This window comes from Mastigoproctus giganteus, chromosome 8, assembly GCF_048544385.1.
Source record: "Mastigoproctus giganteus isolate SK-2022 chromosome 8, ASM4854438v1, whole genome shotgun sequence".
NCBI lineage: Eukaryota > Metazoa > Arthropoda > Arachnida > Uropygi > Thelyphonidae > Mastigoproctus > Mastigoproctus giganteus.
Genome location: NC_143582.1, coordinates 165,739,401 through 165,763,464, shown reverse-complemented (window position 1 = coordinate 165,763,464; position 24,064 = coordinate 165,739,401). Strand labels below are relative to the sequence as shown.

General features: G+C 35.2%; 1 protein-coding gene across 1 annotated transcript in view; it reads left to right on the top strand.

The window, feature by feature from the left end:
- mesh (sushi domain containing 2 mesh) overlaps positions 1-24,064 on the top strand; it is a 251,344-nt gene that overhangs the window by 65,865 nt on the left and 161,415 nt on the right. Inside the window, exon 10 of the mRNA XM_090380389.1 lies at positions 5,303-5,435. Within this exon, the coding sequence (XP_090236515.1) occupies positions 5,303-5,435 (133 nt within the window). The remainder of the gene's footprint in view (positions 1-5,302; positions 5,436-24,064) is intronic.

Sequence of the window (24,064 nt, the reverse complement as noted above, 5' to 3'; positions counted from 1 at the left end):
AGCTTTATTATAATAAACCTCTAATGCTTTTATTCTGTATATTTTAATTGATTTTATGAGCATTAACTATAGTTATTTTACGGTATAGTTTAGGGCTAAAGCCTCAGGTTACGTAAATAGCTTAACTAATGTACAAGTTAGTGCATTTGCATCATTTCTATACATAGCCAACTACATAAGTAGCTATAAATTGGCATCATTAAGTATTATCACATATTGTGAATACCTTCACAACGAGTTGCCATGAATTGCACTACCTAGAATAAGTAACGCTTCACCATAGGAGAAGACTATTGTTACTTATTCTCAGCGGATACCATCACCCATACGGCACCGTTTCGGAGCTTATTGACTCAGTGGGTGGGCAAGAACACTGGTGTTGCAATGATGACAACCCAGTTGCGAAGTATAAATCCACAATATGAGAGATGCCTGATGGTGTGGAGTAATTAAGATTACGGTATACGAGATATACTTAATGATGCCAATTTATAACTACTTATGTAGTTGGCTATGTACAGAAATGATGCAAATGCATTAACTTGTACTATAGTTATTTTGTAAACTTTTATTTTATACTAAAATTTCTTTTGAATTGGCCGGTTTTTGAAAGAAGTCATATATAATTCCCAATTTCAGGGGATTCTTCAATTACGCCAGGACTTGAAGTTAGTGTCCCTGAGCATAAGATATGTGTTATCTACATGACGATAAATCTTTGTAAGGGCCTTGATATGGTCGTCTCCCCCTCTGATCTGAACAGGTGCCTCGACTTAGAAAAGTGCTACACAATCCTTTATGTCGAAGGTTACACTGGGGTTTTGTGAGACTCCATAAACCGTATAAACAAAGGGTCGGCTCAACTTCATACTCATTTTAACTCGGTAAAAGCTAATGAAGACGCATGACCGATGGATTTAAAGAATGATTATGCAGAAGATAGGCAATACTCATGAGAGCAATTGAAAATTCAATATTACATCCAAGATAAAAATAATAAATAAATAATATTATTATTTTAAAGGCCCTGGGGCTTTTTTCGCTGGCCGATTTTCCTGTCGTGCAGACTGAAAAAAAACCAAAAAAAAAAAAAAAACTGAATAACTCACGACGAAAATCCTACTCCCTCACTAAATTCGTCCATCTACCCTGAACAGGACTTCAGAAATTCTCCAGTCATTCACGAATCGATGCAATCCTCTCCAAAATGAGTGGTAGACGCGGTATATCGTCTCGATTTAGTTGCCGTGGAATTTACCTACACAAATATGTATTTGTGTAGGGCGACACCTGGAACGTTAGTTCATCTCCGCCTCGTTTCCCTTTTAAGCTACACGACTCTGTAGAAATGGCCAGAAATGAACTGGCTTGGCTGTTTGGCTACCCGGAATCAGCAGGTCGGAAACGCGGCGCCGCCGACCACGGACTTAACCATTCGAAAATTTAAGTAGAAAATATTAATTGTCAAAATTTCGTCCGACGCACCGTTTCCTCAGAAACCCGTTTAAAGTTGATATGATGCGTTAACGCTGAACGGAGAGAAGGCTAAAGTAATACCATATTCTTTTTGCTCTACTTAAGTACAATATTTGTAAAGTTTTTAATCGGTTTTCTTTGCACTGTATTTGTTGTTAAATGTTTTCTACTGACGTTATTTATAATTCCTCAGTACAATGATTTTTTATTCAGATTTTTTATTCAGAAGCACAAATTACATATGTATATTTTGTACGTATTGTAGGTACGAATATATTTATTAAGACAAATAGCCGAATGATCATCCCAAAGGGTGAAGTAGCACGTGCTCTGAGTGGACTGTAGTTCAAGCCTGGGTGAATACGATCAACGACTGCATTCGTGATTTATTGTAAACTCCTCTGACCTAATGGCATGCTGGTATAAACAAGAACATTGATTTATATTAAACGCATTTCTAAGGAAATAGTCTCACCAGATATTTTGACAAACAATATTTTCCACTTAAAATCTCCCAAAGACTCGCGTGGTTCAGTCCAGAAGGCTCCAAAGTGGGGTGCGCGCACCCCTAGGGTTGCTCGAGATAATCCACAATAAATCAATATTTATTAATTATGAAAACTTTCGTTTTTCGAAACGTAATTGAAAATAAAAATTATAAATGTTTTTTTTAATACTGCAATATGCGGCTTTGTTTGATCATGCCATCATGATCAAACAAACATGCATTCACAGACATGCATTTTGTACTTGAACTTCAATTTAATTTTGTTTTGTATTTTTTTATTTGTGATCTTTTAAAATTATATGTGATTTTAGATATAATGTCTTCCATGTAAATGATTTATAAAAAATATATATTAAAGTTATATATTTAATTTTTTTGTTCCGGGGTGCGCGCTACTCCTTTTAAGTACAAAAAGGGTGCACGACCAAAAAGGTTTGGAGACCACTGGTTAATCTCTTTATTACACTATCATACTCTCGCATGAGTGTATCTCCAACATCGGAACTAGACGAGTCTTTGTTTTCTTCTAAAAGAACAGTTCGTTTATTTTCAGTTTCTTCATTCAACGCTAAGACTCTTTCGGAATGTTTTGCAAATAATCTCTGATAAATCTCTTCAGCATGCTTTTTCAAAACTTGCTTACTTGGAACATCAAAAGTTCTTGAACCTGAATCTTCTTTCCTAAACTTTTTGGGGTTGTGTAGATAGCTCAGCAAAGCCACAGTTGAGCAATTTCGTCTTGCATTGTAACACTGCAAAAGGCTTTGGTGAAACTTTAAAGCAAATGGGTTTTCTGCTGTATCAAGCTTAGCAAGCAGAAATTTTATTGAAGACTCTGCTTTAAGTAAGTCTGTATCTTCTGAGATTATAGCCTTCAGGATAGTTTCAACTGGTCGCAAAGTTTCACATAGCAATTCAAGTGTTTTCCAGTCATCGTCAGACACAGCTTCAGTTGACAGTACTGCACATAGAGCATTTGGAATGCAATTTTTCAATTTCAAAAATCTCTCAATCATATAGAATGTGCTATCCCATCTAGTCTCGCAATCTAATATAAGTTTATATTCTTTCCCATTAAATTTTGCTTTAACAAAATTTTGTAATATGTCATTTTTGGTAGGCGATTTTCCAAAAAGCTTGCAAATTTTTCTGACTTTGTTAATAGTTTGTGCAATATTAGCCACTGGATTGAAGAAACAAATGAGCTCATCGGTAAAGTCGGTTTGATAAAGCATGCCTTGCTGTCTTTCTTCACTCATCACTACTTTCTTCATTATTTTCATTTTCTTCATTGTCTTTGGGAGACTCAGAGACTGTGGCACCATAATTGATTGCTTTTTCATAAAGTATATCTATAACTGACAGATGTATACAATGGGCTATACATTGTTGATGATTAGGCGTAATTTTCTTGACAAACTTAATCATCATTGCTGCTCCATCGGTGGTGAAGGCAACAATATCCTCATCCAAGTTCAAACCAAATTCCTTCAAGTGTCCATTCACAATTTGCTCAGTTCTTCTGCTATCAAGTGAACCATTAATCTCAATAAGACCTAACGACCAATGATTGTCTTTTGAATGCACATTTATATTCATATACCTTTTATTTTGTATAGACGTATCTTCGTCTAGAGTCAATGAATACCGTGCACCCAAACCAATGAATTTTTGAAATGCTGAATGAGTTCTTCTTTCTTAGTTTTATAATAATTCAGAACCATATTTTTAATTCCATTCACTGAGGCTGGTGGTAATTTGTCGTATTTATTTCTCTGAAGGTGAAGGCTTGATTGTATAAACTCACTCTTGGCAACTGAATTAAAAGAAAACCCATCTAAAGAAGCTAATTTTGAAATCTCTTCTTCCATAGATTTTTTAACGATAAAGTTTTCTAATGTTCTTACCATTTTTACGGGAGGTTCACTGTTATCTTGTTTAATGTCAATGTGATGCATTTTCTTTAAATGCAACATCAAAGATGATGTAGATCCTCCAGACGACTTCATTATCTTCTGACATTTTGAACATTGTGCTTCATCTTTGCTTTTTCGAGCAAAATAATTCCATATATTTGATTTCATCTTAGACATATTAAGAGTAATAAATATTAATTAGTAGGAATTTATATCACCGACAAATTTAAATAAAAATATTGAAGATAACAAAGGCACAATACTATGAGTCACTCCCGCAAGCACTGAATGAAGAGTCTAAACGAGGCAAGTTTCAAAATTTTCACGAAAGAAATTTTTTATTTATTTACTTGCAATTTTTTCCCCAATTAAATCTATTGTATTTTAAAAATTACATAAAAGCTAAATTTGGTGAAGCTGCTTTTTGAAGAACATTTGATCGCAAATTTAATAGGAATAAAGAAGCAAAAAACTTTCTACGCTTGTAATTTGATGCAATATTCAACGAATCTGTTTCTAGTGGGTAACCATCAATAAGGCGCGTTTCATAACTTGCCTGGCGAACAAGATAGATGGAACGGAGAAATGTTGAGCATTTTCTTTTACGCTATCGCTCCGACTCGCTCAGTGGTAAATGAGTACACCTGCATCGTGTACTCATTTACCCCTCCTAGATTTGGGCCACCCCTCCTAGATTTGGGCCACTTGCCTATGAGATTCGTACCTAAACATAAAATAAAATAAAAAAACATGTTTAAAACGTAAAGCAGTTGAACGATCCAGACAAACGAACAAACAAAAGAAAATGTGCCTAACAAAAAATTATATTCGAGGGCTAACTAAAAAAAATATTAGAATCCGGTTTTAGAAGCTCGGTTTCGGTTTTAACAACTCAATATGAAAACCGGATTTAACCGGTTTATAAAACCGGTTTGCAAGCCCTAGTTCACACATCAATGGGCATCACTTTGAACATTAGCATCTGTCACTGGTACCGTTTGCGGTATGGATAAACCTGTTGCATTGCTGTCCACTCCATCAAATTTTCCTGGTAGCAGTTAACGGAACTTTTTTTTTGTGTTATCTGTCCAGCCAATTACAACTCTGTGCGATTAGCCGTTTTCTGTCTACAGGTTTGCAAAGTTATCTAGTTTAATTCTAACCGTCCTGTATATTCTCAGTCAAGAAATCGAACTATTATAATATATATACAGTATATATATACAAAATTTGTATATATATTTTATAGAGATATATGAGAATTGCAGATATAAATACAATGAAGAGCATTTATTTTTTTAATCTGTTAAAAAAATTTTGATAAATATTTATTTTGTGAAATTGCTTTTTAATGCACTGTGTTCATTATGTTTCTCCCATATTTTATTTTTTCCCCTCATAGCATCGGAGGTGCAGGCCAGCTATGCTGCTACGATGATTATGGAGAATTAATGAGAACAGGTGATACCATGTTCTCCGGACGACCATCCCGTGCTTTTAAATACGGAAAACACCCTTTCAAACAACGAACAATGGTAAGAGTTCACTTACTTTTAAACAAAAAGATTTTACTGGTAAATATTTAATTCATTCACATATTTAATCAAAAGTCATAAGAGTAAGTAGATACTACTTCTAATATGTAAAAAATACTGTTATACAAAAATCTACAATCTAAATATCAATGACACAACGAATAGTAATCCAATAGTCTCATTGGAACGAGCATAAGTCAAACAGTGGATAGGTATATAAGTTTATCATCCAGTTTGCAATGTAAAAAACATATATATATATTACAAACGAATGCACTATTTAATTACAAATGAAAGCGAAAATTTAATTAAAACTGCTACAATTATTCTGGAGGCTTCTGCCTTGCTAATAGACATGCATTCATTCTTTTTAATGTTTGATGCAACTTTATAAAAAATATTCATCAATAGCGCAAATGTGGTTCTCAATGTTTTATTTCAATTCACACAGAATATGTGCGGTGTTTGCATAAGCTTTATTCTTGAGTGCACTTCATTGATAAAAACCAGAAGGCGATAAAATAAATACAAGTTCTTTTCAGAAACGATCAAAGCTGTACTGCTCCTTAAATACCACTACTGTCACTATGAAACTGCATTTTGCTACTTGCCTTGGAATATCTCACTTTATATCCGATGACATGAAGTATTTGTTGTTTGATTTGTTTTTTGTATGGCCCAAGACGCTTCAGCGACTTGGACCATACTGCGCCGTACATATTAAGTCTGTAAACTGCTTTTATTCTGTGGTCGATTTGCCCTTTTCTGGACGAAAAACCCGAGTTTACGGGAGGGAAAAACCATGCAAACCTCGCTTGAGACCAACTAACTCAGCCACATTGTGAAACAAGGCTCATAAAAATCCCTCGAGTCTTTCCCACCCGGTGTGGGGAGGACGGCTATTCATGACAATTTTTCAAACGTCATTTTTGAAGCAGAGTTTCACCTCGTGTTAACTGATTAAACGCATAAATATATTTAATTAAATAGACGCATTAAACGCATAAAGTTGTTTAATTAAACAGAGAACTCGACACCACATAAGTCATACGAAGCGATGGTAAAAAGAAAAGTCAAATGACATGTAGAATTTCTTCAAATATTATGAATAAAATAACTATCTTGCTTATAACGTAATCCCAACGGAGAAAAAAAAAAAAAACTGAAAACAAAAGAACTGTAATCCATACAATGGAATTCAGTACGATTCTTGTAGCATAAGTAATAATGAATAAATTTAAATTGACGTCGCTCATCATAATCCGAAAGGTATTCTTAAGATGGTTTGTTTGTTTGGTTTGGATTTTATTGGGTCATTAGCAACTAAGGCTATAATGCGCCAAGACCAGGTAATTTCTAAAAATTCTTCTTAAGATGGAGACCAGATAATATCACAGTACAGTAATCAATGATACGCGCAGGTGAGACAGTATTTTTTTTTTTTTTTTTTTTTTTTGACCAGTGCCTTTTTTTTTTTTTTTTTGAAAAAGGCCCGATTTTGAATCACATCAAGGTGAAAACACAGGGCGTGAAAAAACCGTAGCCGGATTACTGTCTCGAGCAAAGATTACATGGTTTTTTGCTCGGAACTCAGGTTTTTCATTCAAAAAAAAAGGCAACCCGATTGTATAATATATAATACACATAGTTTATAGGCAATACGCCAATGCCTTAACAGCCTTAGTTGATTTTGCACAAAAATAACACCAAAACAGTACTGAGATTTGCATATCTATTTAATCATCAACTAGCATAATCAATATCTAATGTGCAATGTAATCTGCACATCAGGGTATCTACAAACAAAATGTTTTTCATTAATATTTTATTTTGAACGGTGTCGCTTAAGGCGAATATTTGATATAATCGGCATCTTGGCATGCAAATTCCAAGTATCCAATAGAAATTGTTCTGCCAATCCGCACTGGACCAGCGTGGCATTATGGTCCATTTCCCTCAGCATGAATTGTTGAGGAGGCTTCCATCCTGTAGTGGGTTGATAATGGCTGCACTTTACTTTTTTTTTTACCTTACAGAGAGGCACATTATGCAAATTATCATGCCTATAAAATCACAGGTTGCGACCACATTCACTTCACTCTGGTATTTTGGCTTGTTCAGTGGGATAGCCACATCTCCAGTACTTAGGATGGCAAGTCATCGTCATTTAGATGATTCTTTGAGATGGCAGGCCTTTAGACGACTTGAAGCCGGGCAGTCGCAGGAGGAGGTGGCACATTGACTTATTGTGTCACGTAGTGTCGTCTCGGCACTGTGGAAGCAGTTTCAGGAACCATTACAAGAAGAGTTGGCCAAGATCGCCCGAGAGCCACGTCTATCAGAACAGACTGTTATCTGGCTCTAACAGCAAGAAAGAACCCTACGATGTCCTGTCATCAATTGTCTCTTCAAGTTGCTGTGCCCACCACAAGGGAAAACATTTCCAACCGGACTGTTAAGAAGACTCAATTAACGTAGACTACTCAAGGAAGCCAGTGGTTTGTATCCTATTAACCCGAAACCACCGCACAGCTCGTCGAAACTGGTGCCATGAACATATGACTTGGGACCCTGACATATGGAGTACAGTTCTGGTCTCTGTTGAGTCCCGTTTTGCCTACAAACAGATTCTACACGTTATTTGATCTAGAGACAACGAGGAATGCGGAACAATCCCACCAACATCACAGAAAGGGATCTGACAGTGAAGGCGGTGTTCTCGTGTAGGGCGGAGTAATGATAAACGGCCGCAATCCTTCATGTTTTTGAAAAGGGTACCGTAACTGCGCAGAGGTATCGAGAACACTATGCGCGACTTTTTAGGAGTTCAGTTGGCCCAGATTTTCTTTTAATGCACGACAATGCCACTGCACAAAGAGCTCAAGTGGTGGAGGAATAGCTTGAAACTGAAGATATCCAACGCCCATTGGGCGTCGCATTGCACGGTCACTTGGTGAGCTAAGGTCTACGCTGGTGGTGCTCAAGCATGTTTAATCGTTGGAGGGAATCATACGCCGTACTGATGTCATGTTGCCATATTTTCGAGCATCTTGTATTTACTTCTGTAATATGACGTTTTTGTTAATTCATATACAACCCTCTATAAATATCCCTTATACCTCTCCGAAATTTCTTGCTGCCTCCTCATTTTATCGTTATTCTATGGTACACCACCATACGAAATTTCGTCACGCTTCATCATAAGCTGCACGAGTTACACCACGTTTTCTCCGTGTTCTGTTAATATTGTCGAGCAGTGTATTTATGCAGTGCAGATTACATTGCACATATCTATTTAATGGTTAATTACCATAATCGATACCTCATGTGCAATGTAATCAAATAATATTAAAGACTGCAGATAACGTTTAGGATGAAATCTATACCATCCTACCAAAAGTCTTGGGGCATTTGTAGTTAAGAAAAACAAGCAATTATTCAAAGAAATGAACAGCTGTAAGATGTAAAATCTTACAAGTATAATATTTTATAGAAAAGTAAGATTAATTTAAAGTAAAACTTATAATATAGCAATATGGGGGAGCGAAACCTTACAAGTCAAGAATATTACTAAGATCACTCGCAAGGGATTAAATTAGACAACGTCTATACAAGAGGAGCGGTAAGCTGAAAGGCTATTAGCAACCTGGGTACACTTCGACTCCCAGCACACAGGCAAACCAAAACAATAGAAACGAGTAGCAACTGCTGTTAGTAATAGGTGTTAACTCTGGAAAACAATGGTGCGGTGGACCATGGTACTGTTGGGACATTTCTTTGATCGGTGACACCTGGAGAAGAGACAGGAAGTAAATACAGGAGAAATGCTGGAATTAGAGTTAAGACTGGCGTCTGGCTGTCGGTGATGGCACGTTTTGTAGATCGTGTGAAATTAGTCTGCTAGAGTATAACTATAAGCGGCTAACTTCAAAAGGTACAGACAGCCTGAGAAATTTTACAAATTTCCTAATATAAGAAGTTAAATCGAGCAATAAGGAATGAGCTTAAGAAAATAAAACGAGCAAATAAGAACAGAGTGAAAGTTGATAAAATGAGAAAGATTGGTTAAGACTCAGAACAAGGGTGAGCCTGACACATAGGGGCGGTACGTAATTCAAATGAAAAAGGTGGGTGAAAGGGGAGAGATGATGACAAAGTTGGGATTCTTGTCGGTGTTTGTGAAATGGGATAGTCAAGAACACAGTTGAGTTTTGTCGGTGTTTGTCGAAATGGGTTAAAAAAGTGACTGAGTAGGAAACACACAGAACCCCGAGTTGAGTTTATGTGGGTGTTTATGGAAATGAGTTAGGGAGAGACAAAGTGGAGATTCTTGTCGGCGTTTGGAAAAATGAGTTAGGACAGACAGTTGAGTTTTTTGTCATGTTAGAAATTATGGAGACACAGAACCCCGAGTTGAGTTTATGTGGGTGTTTATGGAAATGAGTTAGGGGAGACACAGTTGAGGTTTTTTGTTGTGCTAGAAGATGTGAGTTAACACAGAACCCTGAGTTGAGTTTTATGTGGGTGTTTATGGAAATGAGTTAGGGGGAGACAAAGTTGAGATTCTTGTCGGCGTTTGGAAAAATGAGTTAGGACAGACAGTTGAGTTTTTTCGTCGGTGTAAGTAAAAATGAGTTAGTAACATGGACAGTTGAGTGTTTGGTCGTGGTGGAAAATATGAGTTGGTAACAGTTGAGTTTTTTGTCGTGTTAGAAATTATGGAGTGTAAGGAGAATAAGCCTGTCCGTCATTGGAAGGCAAGAGCAGTGGCCGTATGCTATAGTCTAATCCACATCGGAAGAAAGGCAAGGGTAGTGACCCGAATGCAACGAGCGCTGTGAAATATTTCTTAATTTAATAAGAAGTTCTGAATAGGTGGAGTCGAGTAGCGAGGGTGGCACCCTATGAGCTATCTCCTTGTGGATGAGCTGTAAAAAGTTTAGTAGAGAAGGAGTTAGTGTGAGATGCCCTGTGAATTTTCTTTTTGTGAATAAGTTTAATAAGGTGGAGCGAGAAGGAGCGAAAATGCGGAATTAGTAGCTTGGTGAGAAGGAAGGAAGCAGCGAATGGAAGGTAGACCGAATAAGGTGGAGAAAGGACGCCAGTCCCATGCAGCCAAGAGTTCCTGAAAATTATCTGTAGCAGATTCAGGTGAAGCAGATGAAGGAGATCCTCAGAGGGCCAAAAATGGAAGGTTGAAACCTCCCCGGAAAGGAAAGAAAAAAAGATAAAAGTAGGCGAGAATATAGTAAGTACTGTAAGTTAACAAGGACTGTTAGTGAAACAGTATAGTGATTAATTAAAAAAAAAGGGGTAGCACTAGAAGTAAAATGATAGATAAATTATCTCTGAAGTAAATTATATATACTAACAGAGTTATTATGTTAAAAAAGGTTATTGTAAAATGCAAGGGAAACGAAGGATGAGTAATAGATTAAATTGTTGTTCAAATGATTATAATGTGTTAGAAGGGTAGTAAGGTTTATATGAGAAATTTTGATTATGTTTTAAGGATAGATAATTGAATTATATAAAAAACTTTGAATGTTCTAAGGATAGATAATTGAATATAGTGTTTGTATTGATGAAGAATTGTTGGTTCATCTGAAAGACTAATAACAAATAGAGACTTTAGGAAAGTTAAGATTGGTCTTCAGTGTATTGTAACAGAATGGTGAGAACACAGAGTATAATGATGAAAGTAGCATATTGATTGTTAATATAAGTGTTAGTCAGTTAGTTAGGGCAAGAAGAATGAATCAGTGTTTTCATATAATGGTCAACTCAGATCAGTTAGTGAAGGGAAACAGGAATAAGAATAATTTATGCGAGTTATCCTTGATTTAACTTTGTATGCATATTACATGTTTTTTATTCAATTGTATATTATGTTGTATATATATATAATGTATAAGGCGGGAAACCCCCTTTTTACTCAACGGCCTCCACCGAAGTACAACACTAAGTAAGTAGTAGTAGCATTACAATATTGAATACTTACTCGTTGGGCTTTGTGTACCCTATCACAGTTTGCTGAAGAGATCGATAAAAAATAAACTAGTAATATTTAAATAAATAAAAATCAAGTATTAATTTAAAAAAATTAATATAAAATAATATTAAGAAAATGAACCTGAATATATAAACTAAAATAGCAAAACTGGTATAAGTACAGACAGAAACGAGTAAGTATGAAGCATTACATCGAAAAGGGCTGTCAATCCACTCAAAGCCCCCGATGAAGTACGGGGATTGACGGCCACGTGATGTAATCGCAATACGTTATATCATTTTATATATTTGTACAGTCTTTAAGATGTAGTATTATTATTTAAATTTATACAGAATTTAGGATTTATCTTGCTACAGATAAAAATGTTTTCATTAGCAAAATGCTATGAAAAATCATTATCGTTTAGCGTTATACTTAAAATGTATAGGCCACATGAAATGAAGATAACCTAATCTAGGCTAACTTGATTACAAAATTGAACAATACTTATATTTAAATACCATTAATCGATAACAATCTACAATTAAACGTGTGTGTGTATATATATATATATATATATGAATATGAGTTAAGTTAATAATGGTAAGAGTTTTTTAAAAAGGTAAAATATGATATACTAGCTTATCAGGTAAACCATAAACCATGGCGGGTACCCAACGTGACCTTTTTCCAGGTCACGTTGGGTACCCGCCATGGTTTATGGTTTACCTGATAAGCTAGTATATCATACTTTACCTTTTTAAAAAACTCTTATCTTACCTTTTTCCAGGTCACGTTGGGTACCCGCCATGGTTTATGGTTTACCTGATAAGCTAGTATATCATACTTTACCTTTTTAAAAAACTCTTATCTTACCTTTTTCCAGGTCACGTTGGGTACCCGCCATGGTTTATGGTTTACCTGATAAGCTAGTATATCATATTTTACCTTTTTAAAAAACTCTTACCATTATTAACTTAACTCATATTCATATTTATACAGACCGATGTAATGTTTAATCGTCCTAGATGGCACTAATTGGTTATGTGACTACTTAGTAGTTATTATAATATTTATATTTATTATAACATTTAATATTTGCTTTGTCATACTTGGAAATATATATATGTAAACAAACTCTGTTGTTTATTAATTTGTGAGTTTGTTATTCCTGAACACTCAGCCTTTCCGAAGGGAATTATACATAAATGAGAAGTTCCCTTGAATCTGGAATTCTCCTGTGAAGCAAAGTCAGATGTGTACGTGGGGGGTATAAGGAATAGAGGTCTATATAGTTATAAGAGAACAGAACACAAATAAGGAATATTTAATAAAGAATTATTATTATCAATATTCAAAAATAAAATTAAGCCAAATTCTTTTTTTTATCATCCCCCCCCCCCCACACACACAGTATATAGTTATTGAGATCTTTGGTCGCAATAACTGTTCCAATGCGTCACAGAAAAATAAAGCATTCGTTAGCACCACTAACAAAAATGGCCGTCTTGCCTTAGTTCTGCAGCCCAATACACCCCAGAGCTGGTCAAATGAGTTAATCAACTTCTCTGTGCGATATCACTGCAATGTTCTGATCTCTCTCTCACTGTATGGTCGTAGCGTTTAAACAGAAAATTTATTTTAAACCTGCAAAAAGGATTCGGCAACATTTATCACAATACGAGCTATTTTAAAAATAAACAAGGACTCAAATCGACCTATTATATATATTTTTTTAAAAGAGTATCTTAAATAAAATATTCTGATTGTACAATTATTATAGTTCTTTATTATAAAAACTCTTTAAGTAAACTCAGTCAAATAATAACTGAGCTGAAGCATTTTCTGGCAGCTAGTGTAGAGCATATAGTCGAAGACTGTTCAGTGGTCGAATCACTACTGGTTCAAAATAGATAAATAAATAAATTCCGATTCAACTTATGTAGTAACTTTGTCAACGATGAGATTTTTTGGAAGTCTTTTTTTTTATTATTTTTTTTATTTCATAATAAATGTGATATATTAAATTTTATTTATTTTTTAAAAACGTTTATGTAAAAATTAGAAATTAATACGGTGTTTGATATAATATTGTTTTATTACAGTGATAATTTGCATTAATTATTTAAAACTATGCTAATTAAAATGTTTATTTAAAGTTTAGCCAAAATTTGTGGGTTTCAAGGCAACTCCGCACTTCGTTCCCCAGATGCATTTGCAAGACCGTTTCCTAGAACACTGCTTTAGCTCCTTCTCAAAACATTCTAGGAACACTGCTGCTGCTGCTGCTGCGAACAATGTGCAACCAGATATGAAGTTTTCTGAGCAGTGCAGAAGGTCTGCAAGAGTCGCTCTTGGTGTCTTGTCATTGATATACAGGAATTTTGCTAGCAGGGATAAGGAGGTGATTGACCCGTTGTATAAGGTAATGGTCAGGCCACACCTTGAGTTCTGTATACAGATCTGGAGGCCTCATTTTAAGAAGGATGTAGAGCTGCTGGAGTGAGTGCAGAGAAGAGCAACAAGATTAGTGAATGGAACAAAGGTTTGCTCTTATGAAGAAAGGCTTAATTCTGCAAATTGCTGTGTCTAGACTAGGCACCTGCGAGATGATCTGATTGAGGTGTATAAAGCCTTGAATGGTTTGAGCATGCTCAATGCTGATGGGATTGCTCAGAATAATCGATTGGGAGGATATAAATTCAAATTGAGGGAACACAGTTGTAGGATAGATGTGCGGAAGTTTGCCTTTAGCCAGCGTGTGGTTGATTGCTGGAACAAACTTCCATCTGTCGTTGTAGAAGTTCATAGCTTAAACAGATTCAAGACAAACTAGACAAACGTTTGGAGCGAGTGGATGGGTGAAATTAGACGATTTGTTTTTCTTTTCTTTTTTTTTTTTTTTTTGTTGACTGATTGATGCTATATAAACTTGCTTTCTTGCATCATGTGCCTATGCTAATTATAATTTAATTTAACGTCATAAAACACAATATTTCTTCCAAGTTAATCAGGCTAAGGGTGGGCTATCTCTTGATTCATATATCCACCAGTGGTAGCAGATACATAGTGGACAAAGTACAGCAATCAGTTTTAGCATTAGTAGTGGCAAATGATGCAAGAAAGCAAGCTTATACAGCATCAGCCAAAAGAAACGCTCTCTCTCTCTCTCTCTCTCTCTCTCTCTCTCTCTCTCTCTCTCTCTCTCTCTCTCTCTCTCTCTCTCATTTCACCTATTCATTCCCTCCAATAGTTTGTCTACTTCTTTTTTGAATTTATTTAAACTATCAAATTCCACAACAACAGATAAAAGTTTGTTCCAACGATCAACCACCTGTTGGCTACAGGCAAACTTCCGCACATCTATTCTGCAACCGTCTTTCCTCAATTTGATTTTTTGCCCCCTCAAGAGCGTAATCTGGGCAAGAGGAAGAATTCCATAAAAACTGATCATGCTCAACCCATTCAAGACCTTATACACCTCAATCAGATCACCTCGCAGGTGCCTAGTCTCCAAACGCTGCAATCTGCAGAACCGGAGCCTTTCTTGGTAAGAGCACCCCCCCCCCCCCTTTGCTCCACTCACCGATCTCGTTGATCTTCTCTGTACTCATTCCAGCAGCTCTACATCCTTCCTAAAATGAGGCCTCCAGACCTGTACGCAGTTGCTCAAAGTGTAGTCTGCCCATGTAGAGATAATCACCTCCTTATCCCTACTAGTAAAATTCCTGTATATCATCGACAAACCCCCATGAGCTGTCTTGGCAGCCTACCTGCACTACTCAGAGAACTTCATATCTGACTGCACACTTACCCCCAGGTCTTTTCCATTTTCCTGAGTGTACGTTATTCTGTGGTTACTGCTACCCACATGCAGTACAGTTTCTGGCGATAAAACGCCAGAAATAGATGGAAATGGAAAATTCAGTTTTATTCTTAATTCTTTTCCACTTTGTGGGGAGGACGGCGATTCTATTATTATAATCATTATTCCAGTAAAATGTTAGGCCAAATACCAATAACCAAAGTATAAAATCTACATACTTTTATTTTATTTTTAATTTTTTTTTATTTCAGCTATGAACAGTTCCTAGTCAGAGGATTAAAAACCGCATATTTGAAACTACTCGTACCTATTCCAAAGTCAATTGTAAAGGCTGTTGGCGAGTCTCAGAATCATTCTCGCAGTATAATATGTTAACTTTGTTACAAAAACAAGATAAATTTAAATTTTAAAGTTACTGGGAAGCGTTTATTAATTTAAGTTTTTTAAAAAACGTTATACAGTTTACCCCTATATAATATTATATTGATATAATTTTTATCACCAAATATAAAATCTGTAAATGGCCAAATGCCATCCGTATAAAGTGCCATCTCAGATGCTTTTCAAGTTGGCCCCACAACCCTGTGTTTTGATATATCCTTTTTTTTTTTTTTTTTTTTTTTTACAAAATTCGTGATTTGTTTGCTTTTACACGTTATTATTATATTTTAATGTAACACAGTAACGATTTCTTTATCTGAATTTTTAATTTTTTTCTTTACGAAGCATGCCACCCGTTGAAACTATTACAAAACCACCTTGAAAAATACTGTGCATAAAAAATAATTGTGTGTGTGTGTGTGTGTGTATGTGTGTGTGTGTGTGTGCGCGCGCGCGCGCGAATTTTTTAAAATAAAATTTAAATAAAAATCCATTGGATAACTAGCTTATAATTCCGCAAATGGCATCACTTTACAACAAACACAAACTTGGAACAAGTTTGATTATGATGATTATTAGCTATATGGTGCAAGGAAGCCCGAGGCTTATGCTGCACCAGCCAAAAAAAAAAAAAAATTCCCGAATTACCCTGAGAGAGAGAGAGAGAGAGAGAGAGAGAGAGAGAGAGAGAGAGAGCTCATATATGTCAACTAGTATATATGTCATAAGTGCTTACCCAATGTCAGCTAATTGTAAATAATCCTTACCACACACAAATGTGCATAAAAAAATCAAATTGTGTGCGCGGGCGCGCGCGTGAATTTTTTAAATAAAAATTCACTGGATAACCAGCCTACAATTTCACAAAGAGCATTACACTTTACAACAAACACATAAACTTGGAACAAGTTCTAAAAGAAAAAAAAAACTAAACATAAATCGAATTTTGTACAAAAGATATTAGCAGCATACTCACTAGAACAGCATATATGACATCAGGTACTTACCCAATGTCAGCTAATAAGAAAAAATCCACACGCCAATGAAAATCAATAAAAATATCTTTTACGCTTAACTTCGTCTTGGTCTTCCATACACTTCATATACTTTTCCATAACTTCATTGTACATATTAATGCATAATTCCCGAACTCGACTAAAGTTAATAGAAAATGAAGAAAAGCAGACGACTCTTCATCAACTCTGTCAGCACCAGTTCCGAAGAAACTCAAACACACAATCCGTTTATTACAACGCCACCTGAATAAATATATTACTGAATTAATTTTTAGTATTTACAAAAATTAGGAACTATTCACAAAATACAGTGTGAATCTTATTACACTGTATATATATATATAATCCAGTTGATATTATTTCAGTTCATTTTCGAACGAACTGCGAATTAATAGTTCTGTTTAGATGTTAAATTTATTAGATCCTAAAATAATCTGAATCCATTTTTACCATACAATATGTTTTTTTTTTTTTAATAATTAAATACGTTATGTAAAATATCAGTAATATAAAAAAATACATTAATTTACATTTAACAGCGATTTCACTGATTAAAAAAAAACCTATTGTATGGTAAAAATGGATTCAGATTATTAGGATCTAATAAATTTAACATCTAAATAGGACTATTAATCCGTAGTTCGTTCAAAAATCAACTGAAATAATTTTTGCGCTCTTAAAATTTTGTGGAGGATTTTGTAAGAAATGTAAGGAAAAAATTCGCTATTTAAAATAGTATTATTAAATAGTATTAAAATAGTAATCCATCATAATTCTTCACTGTTTTAAGGAATGCAGATACGGTTCATGTAAATAATTATAGCAATTTGATTTTTAATATCCAAAAGTATTATCTCTTAAAGTAATCACATTTTTAATGTATACTTTATAAAGACGCCCCTAATGTCTGGACAAAATAGTGGATGTACCGAATATTTTTGCATAATATTTCGCTTATTATAAGGAGAAAAGCGCACGTGGCATGACTACATAGGACAGACGAGTTTACAACTAATCAATTTGATAAGAACATGATCGTTAACTAAATTTAGTCGCAGTAACATAGGCAATAGCGCTGCATTCCTATGTGCCACCAGTAAGCAAATTAAAAATTTGCCGCCTTAAATGTTGAATACTATAAGCGTTAACCAATCAGAAAACAATATAAAAAGAAATTTCGGGGCCCACTTGAACTGCCGCTCGTAAACGACGCTTACTTCGCCAACCCACTTGCGGCGGCTCTGAGCATGGATCTGAACCATAGGTTACGTACTGCTACTTCACGCCCGTATTGATTATTTAGGTTTCGTCAGACCGCAGTAATAGCAGACAACTCTCACACTAAGAGGAGAGGTAAACATCGCTAGATTACCTAATTAGAAATAAATGAAGAAAAAGAATAGATGAATGAATAAAATGTAAACTGTAAGGAAAAAATTTAATAACTAAATAATGTAATGTAAATATTTTAATAAAATATAAACACTTCGGTCTGAGCTTAATATTCATATACGGTCAATATATGTTTACCCCAGGGGCTCACATCTGGTGAGTATGAGCTTGGCAAACCCAGGGTCCTGAGCTGGATATCATAATTTTTCTCTTTCTTGCTTTCTTGGTGATTCCCCATCTACTTTTCTTTCTCTCTCTCTCTCAGGGTAACGCCGGATTTTTTTTTTTTTTTTTTTTTTTTGGCTGGTGTAGCATAAGCCACAGACTTCCTTGCACCATGTGGATAATAATAATTTATTTTCACTCACAGTGCGCCAATTTTATTCGTATGTTGCGGGTGAATAGATGATTCTTGTTTCGTTGTGGTATATCTTTCTTTTCGGTAGTATTTTAACTGCAGCCAATCAAATAGGTAACAGGTTGAGGGGCTAACAAAATCGAGCAGTTTTTTGAGGAGTTTAGATTCATGAGTAACATTCCCTCATATTTTTATTATTTTCTCGATGTAAAACCCCTGGCTATTAGCTGTGAAGGGTCGTATTATTGCAGTGCAATAAAAGATTTATTAATTTTACTTTTATATAAGGGATCTAAAGGTTGTGAGGATGGAAGCATAAAATAATCTGCCGCGCTGAGCCCTGATCTTGGCAAGGCTTGAGATGTTTACAGTAAATCCATTTCTACTTTTTAACTTCCTAATTTTTTTAATTAGCTTAATTATTTCTGCTATTTTATTCAAATGTTTTACTCCCAGGTCCAACTGTTTCTTTATTTTAAATTGTTTTTATGATTTTCCAGTATTTTTAGCCCTGGAAGTAAGATTTATCATCACATACAACCCTAGGGCTCACATCTGGTGAGTATGGGCTTGGCACACCTAGGGTCCTCAGCTGGATATCATCATTCTTCTCTTTACTTCGAGTAATTACAGACCAGTTAGTTTAACTTCTGTTCCGGGTAAAATAATGGAGTCGCTGGTTAAGGATGCATTGCAGGATCATCTAGACAAGACTGCTGCAATAATTCAGACACAGCATGGGTTTGTTAAGGGAAAGTCTTGTCTGACCAATTTGATAGGATATTATGATGTGGTTACAAAGGAACTGGATGCAAAAAATAATTTTGATATCATATATTTGGATTTCAGGAAAGCTTTTGACACTGTTGCGCATGGAAGACTATTGTACAAATTGGAGCAGAATGGTATTAAGGGTAAGTTGCTACAATGGATAAAAGGATGGTTAAGTACTAGAAGACAGAGGGTGGTAATCAATGGGTGCTGCTCTTCTTGGACTAATGTTATTAGTGGAGTCCCACAGGGTTCGGTGTTAGGTCCACTGTTGTTTTCTATATTTATCAATGATATTGATGAAGGTATATCAGGCTTAATGTCGAAGTTTGCAGATGATACAAAGGTTGGCAGGGTTGTTAATGACAGTAATGGCAGTGTGCTACTGCAACAGGATCTAGATAATTTGGGCAGATGGGCTAAGAAGTGGCAACTGAAGTTTAACCTTGACAAATGCAAAGTACTACATATGGGTAGAAGTAACCCCAGAGAAACGTACCAACTGTGTGGTACTACACTTAAGGTGGTAGAAAATGAAAAAGACCTGGGAGTAATTGTGCAGGCAGATATGAAGTTTTCTGGGGAATGCAGACAGGCTGCCAGGGCAGGTCATGGGGTTTTGTCAATGATATATAGGAATTTTGCTAGCAGGGAAAAGGAGGTGATTATCCCTCTGTATAAGGCAATGGTCAGGCCACGGCTTGAGTACTGCGTACAGGTCTGGAGGCCTCATTTTAGGAAGGATGTAGATTTACTTGAGCGTGTACAGAGAAGGGCAACAAGATTGGTGAGGGGAATGAAGGGATCCTCTTACCAAGAGAGGCTTAAGTTCTGCAAATTGCAGTGGCTGGAGACTAGGCACCTGCGCCGTGATCTGATTGAGGTATATAAGGCCTTGAATGGGTTGAGCACGCTGAATTCTGGTGGGATCCTTCCACTTGTTCAGATTACGAATCTAAGGGGTCATAAATTCAAATTAAGAAAAGACAGATGTAGAATAGATGTGCGGAAATTTTCCTTTAGCCAGCGGGTGGTTAATTGCTGGAACAAACTTCCATCTGTCGTTGTGGAAGTTGATAGGTTGAATAAATTTAAGGAGGAACTGGACAGGCATTTGGAGGGAATGGTGTGATTTTTTTTTTTTTTTTTGGCTGATGCTGCATAAGCTCATACATTTGCTTTCTTGCATCACGTGCCACTACTACTACTACTGATGATTCCCTTCTACTTCTCTCTCTCTCTTGGGGTAATTCAGAATTTTTTTTTTGGCTGGTGCAGCAAAAGCTTCAGGCTTCCTTGCACCATATGGCTAATAATAATAATAATATTTTCATTCTGCCCATGGTGCTGTCATGAATTTAATGTTTATCTAGCTTTCGTGTGTGTTTGATTGAATTTTTTTTTTTTATATATATATTTTTTAAAATTCATGCAAAGCAGTGTAAACTTCAGTCACTCTGTATGAGATTATTTGCAAATACAATTGATCCAATTAAATATTGCAATTTACAAAAACATTTTTGTTGCCACATATCAAGTAATTATATTAAACTCTTAAACTTCTAATACTGGAAATCATGAGAACAGCATTACATTATTAAATTTCCAAAAAAAAAAAAAAAAAAAAGATCCAAAATGTTAAAATTATCAAGTACATTCATTTGTTCAGTTGCTTTAATATTTTGTACCTTCTTGAACTTGTATTTTTTTCCATTTTATTGGTTGTGTCCTTGTTTTTTTTGTTATCATTCATTTTTAATATTTATTTATAATAATAAAAAATTGCGTGCATAAAAAAAATTCAAATACTGACTAAACTAACTGTTCATAAAACTGAAGGCACCTCCGTAGCCAGGTAGGCAAGAGCAGCAGTGCGTAGCATACACTTCTTGATTAGACCGGGGTTTGAGCTCGTAACCACCAAATACAGAGGATGCGGAAAGGTCAGGGAATGACCACCGCATATCCCCGGAGCAACATGGCCTTAGTTGCTAATGCTCCTAAAAACCAAATAACAAAAACATAAAACTGAAATGCATCCATCCCTTCACTTTGCAGCTGTGCTCCGAAAGTGTATTACTGATTCATTTATTGTGTGTTATGCATGGAGATTAGAATATTGGTTCTGTGGTATATATCTATATACAAGTGTATGTCTGCAGACCACTCACATTTTCAGTTGTGCTACATGACCATAGTCTCATACTGTAGTAGTAGTAGAGGCATGTGATGCAAGAAAGCAAGGTTATGTAGCATCGGTCAAAAAAAAACATTTCACACATTCATTCCCCCCCCCTAAAAATTTTGTCCACTTCCTCCTTGAATTTATTTGAGCTATCAACTTCCACAACAGATGGAAGTTTGTTCCAGCAATCAAATATCCGCTAGCTAAAGACAAATTTCGGCACATCTATTTTGCAACTGTCTTTCCTCAATTTGAATTTATGTCCCTCAGGTTCATAATCTGAGCAAGAGGAAGAATCTCATCAGAATTGAGCCTGCTCAACCCATTCAAGGCCTTATACACCTCAATCAGATCACCTCACAGGTGCCTAGTCTCCAAATGCTGCAATTTGCTGCAGAACTTCAGCCTTTATTGGTAAGAGGATGCCTTTGTTCCCCTCACCAATTTTGTAGCCCTCCCCTATACTCACTCAAGCAACTCTACATCCTTCCTAAAATGAGGCCTCCACACCTGTGTGTAGTACTCAAGTCATGGCCTGACCATTGCCTTATAAAAAAGGATAATCATCTCCTTTTCCCTAGCAAAATTCCTGTATATCATGACCTGCTCTGGCAGCCTGTCTGCACTGCTCAGAAAACTTCATATCTGAATACACAATTACTCCCAGGTCTTTTAATTTTATTATTATTATTATTAGCCATATGGTGCAAGGAAGCCCGAGGCTTATGCTGTACCAGCCAAAAAAAAAAATTTCACAAGTTACCCTGAGAGAGAGAGAGAGAAGTAGAAAGGAATCACTAAGAAAGAGAAGAATGATGATTTTTCTACCACCCTAAGTGTAGTAACACACAGTTGGTACGTTTCTCTGGTGTTACTTCTACCCATACGGAGTACTTTGCGTTTCCGAGTAGTTTTGAGCCAGTAACAAAAAATTTAAATGAATATAATATTTTTAAGTAATATTAGAAATATGTGTACAAAATACCTTTGAAACTCTTTAAAAATAATAATATTAATTTGTGAAATTAATTAAAACTGAAATTATTTTCTTACACTTTTTTTGAGGGGAGAGGGGGAGTCTTAGCCAGCATGATTAGATGTTTAGTGCTGAGATCCAGCAGAAAACAAACCTTGAAAAACAGAACCAGGATCCAAATAGAAAAGCCACGGCAAAGTAATATTTTGCACTTTGATTTGTTACATAGATATTCAATATTAACTTTACTGTGTTTGTCCATGTTTTTGAAAATTTGGTCTCAATTTTCAAGTATGCATCCAAGACAATTTCTAAATTTATACGAAATGAAAGGGTCTGGTCATAACCAAGTAGTCAGATGGAAGTATAGACTAAAGCAGGTTTGAATTATTGTGATACCTCAAATTATAGTAATATTCTTTCAGTCTATCATATGCATTCCTTTGGTGTTATGTAACTGTCTTGGACTGCAAATGCTAAATACAAATGTTTTTTTTTTTTAATTTGGAAAGGATTTCTGGCTTACTTTTTATCACTGCTTTCTAAAATCCCTTTCAAAATTAAAAACATGGTGCAATATAAAATACTAACATTTACCAAATTATTATTGTAATCTAGTCTATAAAAAAATTGTTTTATTCTGTAGTATGCTGAAGTTAAATCAATGTCACTTATTTTTAATTCTTCGTTAGAGTATTAGTATTGACAAATGATGTAAGGAAACAAACTTATACAGCATCTGCTAAAAAAAAATATATATATATATATATTTTTTTTTTTTTTTTTCATAAATTGAAGCCCATGTCAGAGTATGAAAAGAAGAGATTACATTATGTGAGCACACAAAAGGTAGATTGGACCACTGAGAAATTCCTCAGTAAGCTTTCACGAAGATAGGTGTTCACAAAGTTAAAAAATTTCTTTATAGAATTTGTCAATAGCTCCTAAGTCAGTTAAAATACAGTCACATTTTTCATTACGTTGGCAGAAAATCTTTAGTAATTTAAAAAAAAAAAAAACTTTATAGAATATGAAAATATGGAAAGGAAATATGAGTGATATCTAGCCATTTTGCTGCTGATTATGTCTTGAAAATAAATAAAATCAAAAAAGTCTTCTCAGTTTTAGATATTACTTTTATACTTTTCATTCTTAAATTTACTTATATAAATATGTCTGAGGCAATAGTAGCCCTTCAGTCCTACTCTCAGGTACTTGGTAATTGAAACAAATGAAATCCATCCAAGTAGTGAATTTCTAGAAGAGTACAGCACTAGAGGTTTTTGACTGTTCACACTTCCTAAGGCCTGACCAAAGAATCTACAGATTTATCCACAAGAATGAGGCACTGAATGTCCCTCAGTTATTAAATTTTTTGTCAGTTTGTATGACTTCAGCTCAGATAGTATAACCTAAATTATAATTAACATCTAATGATTAACATTTATTTAAAACAGTTGTTTTAATGTGCTAAATATATTATTACAAGTCATTGCATGCATTCTGAAAATTGGTTGATAAGGTAAGATAATCTTTCATCAGTAGTGTAGTCAAGCTAGACAAACCCATGGCTCTTTTAATTAAGTAACTACAGGGACACACTGCTAACTTTTTACCCCCTTTTCTGGGAGAGGAGGGGATGAATGGCAGTGGTGACATAAGTAATCAGATTCATTTCTGCATTTTCTTGTTGAATGTCTTAAGTATAATTCATATACTTTCTTTTTTCTTT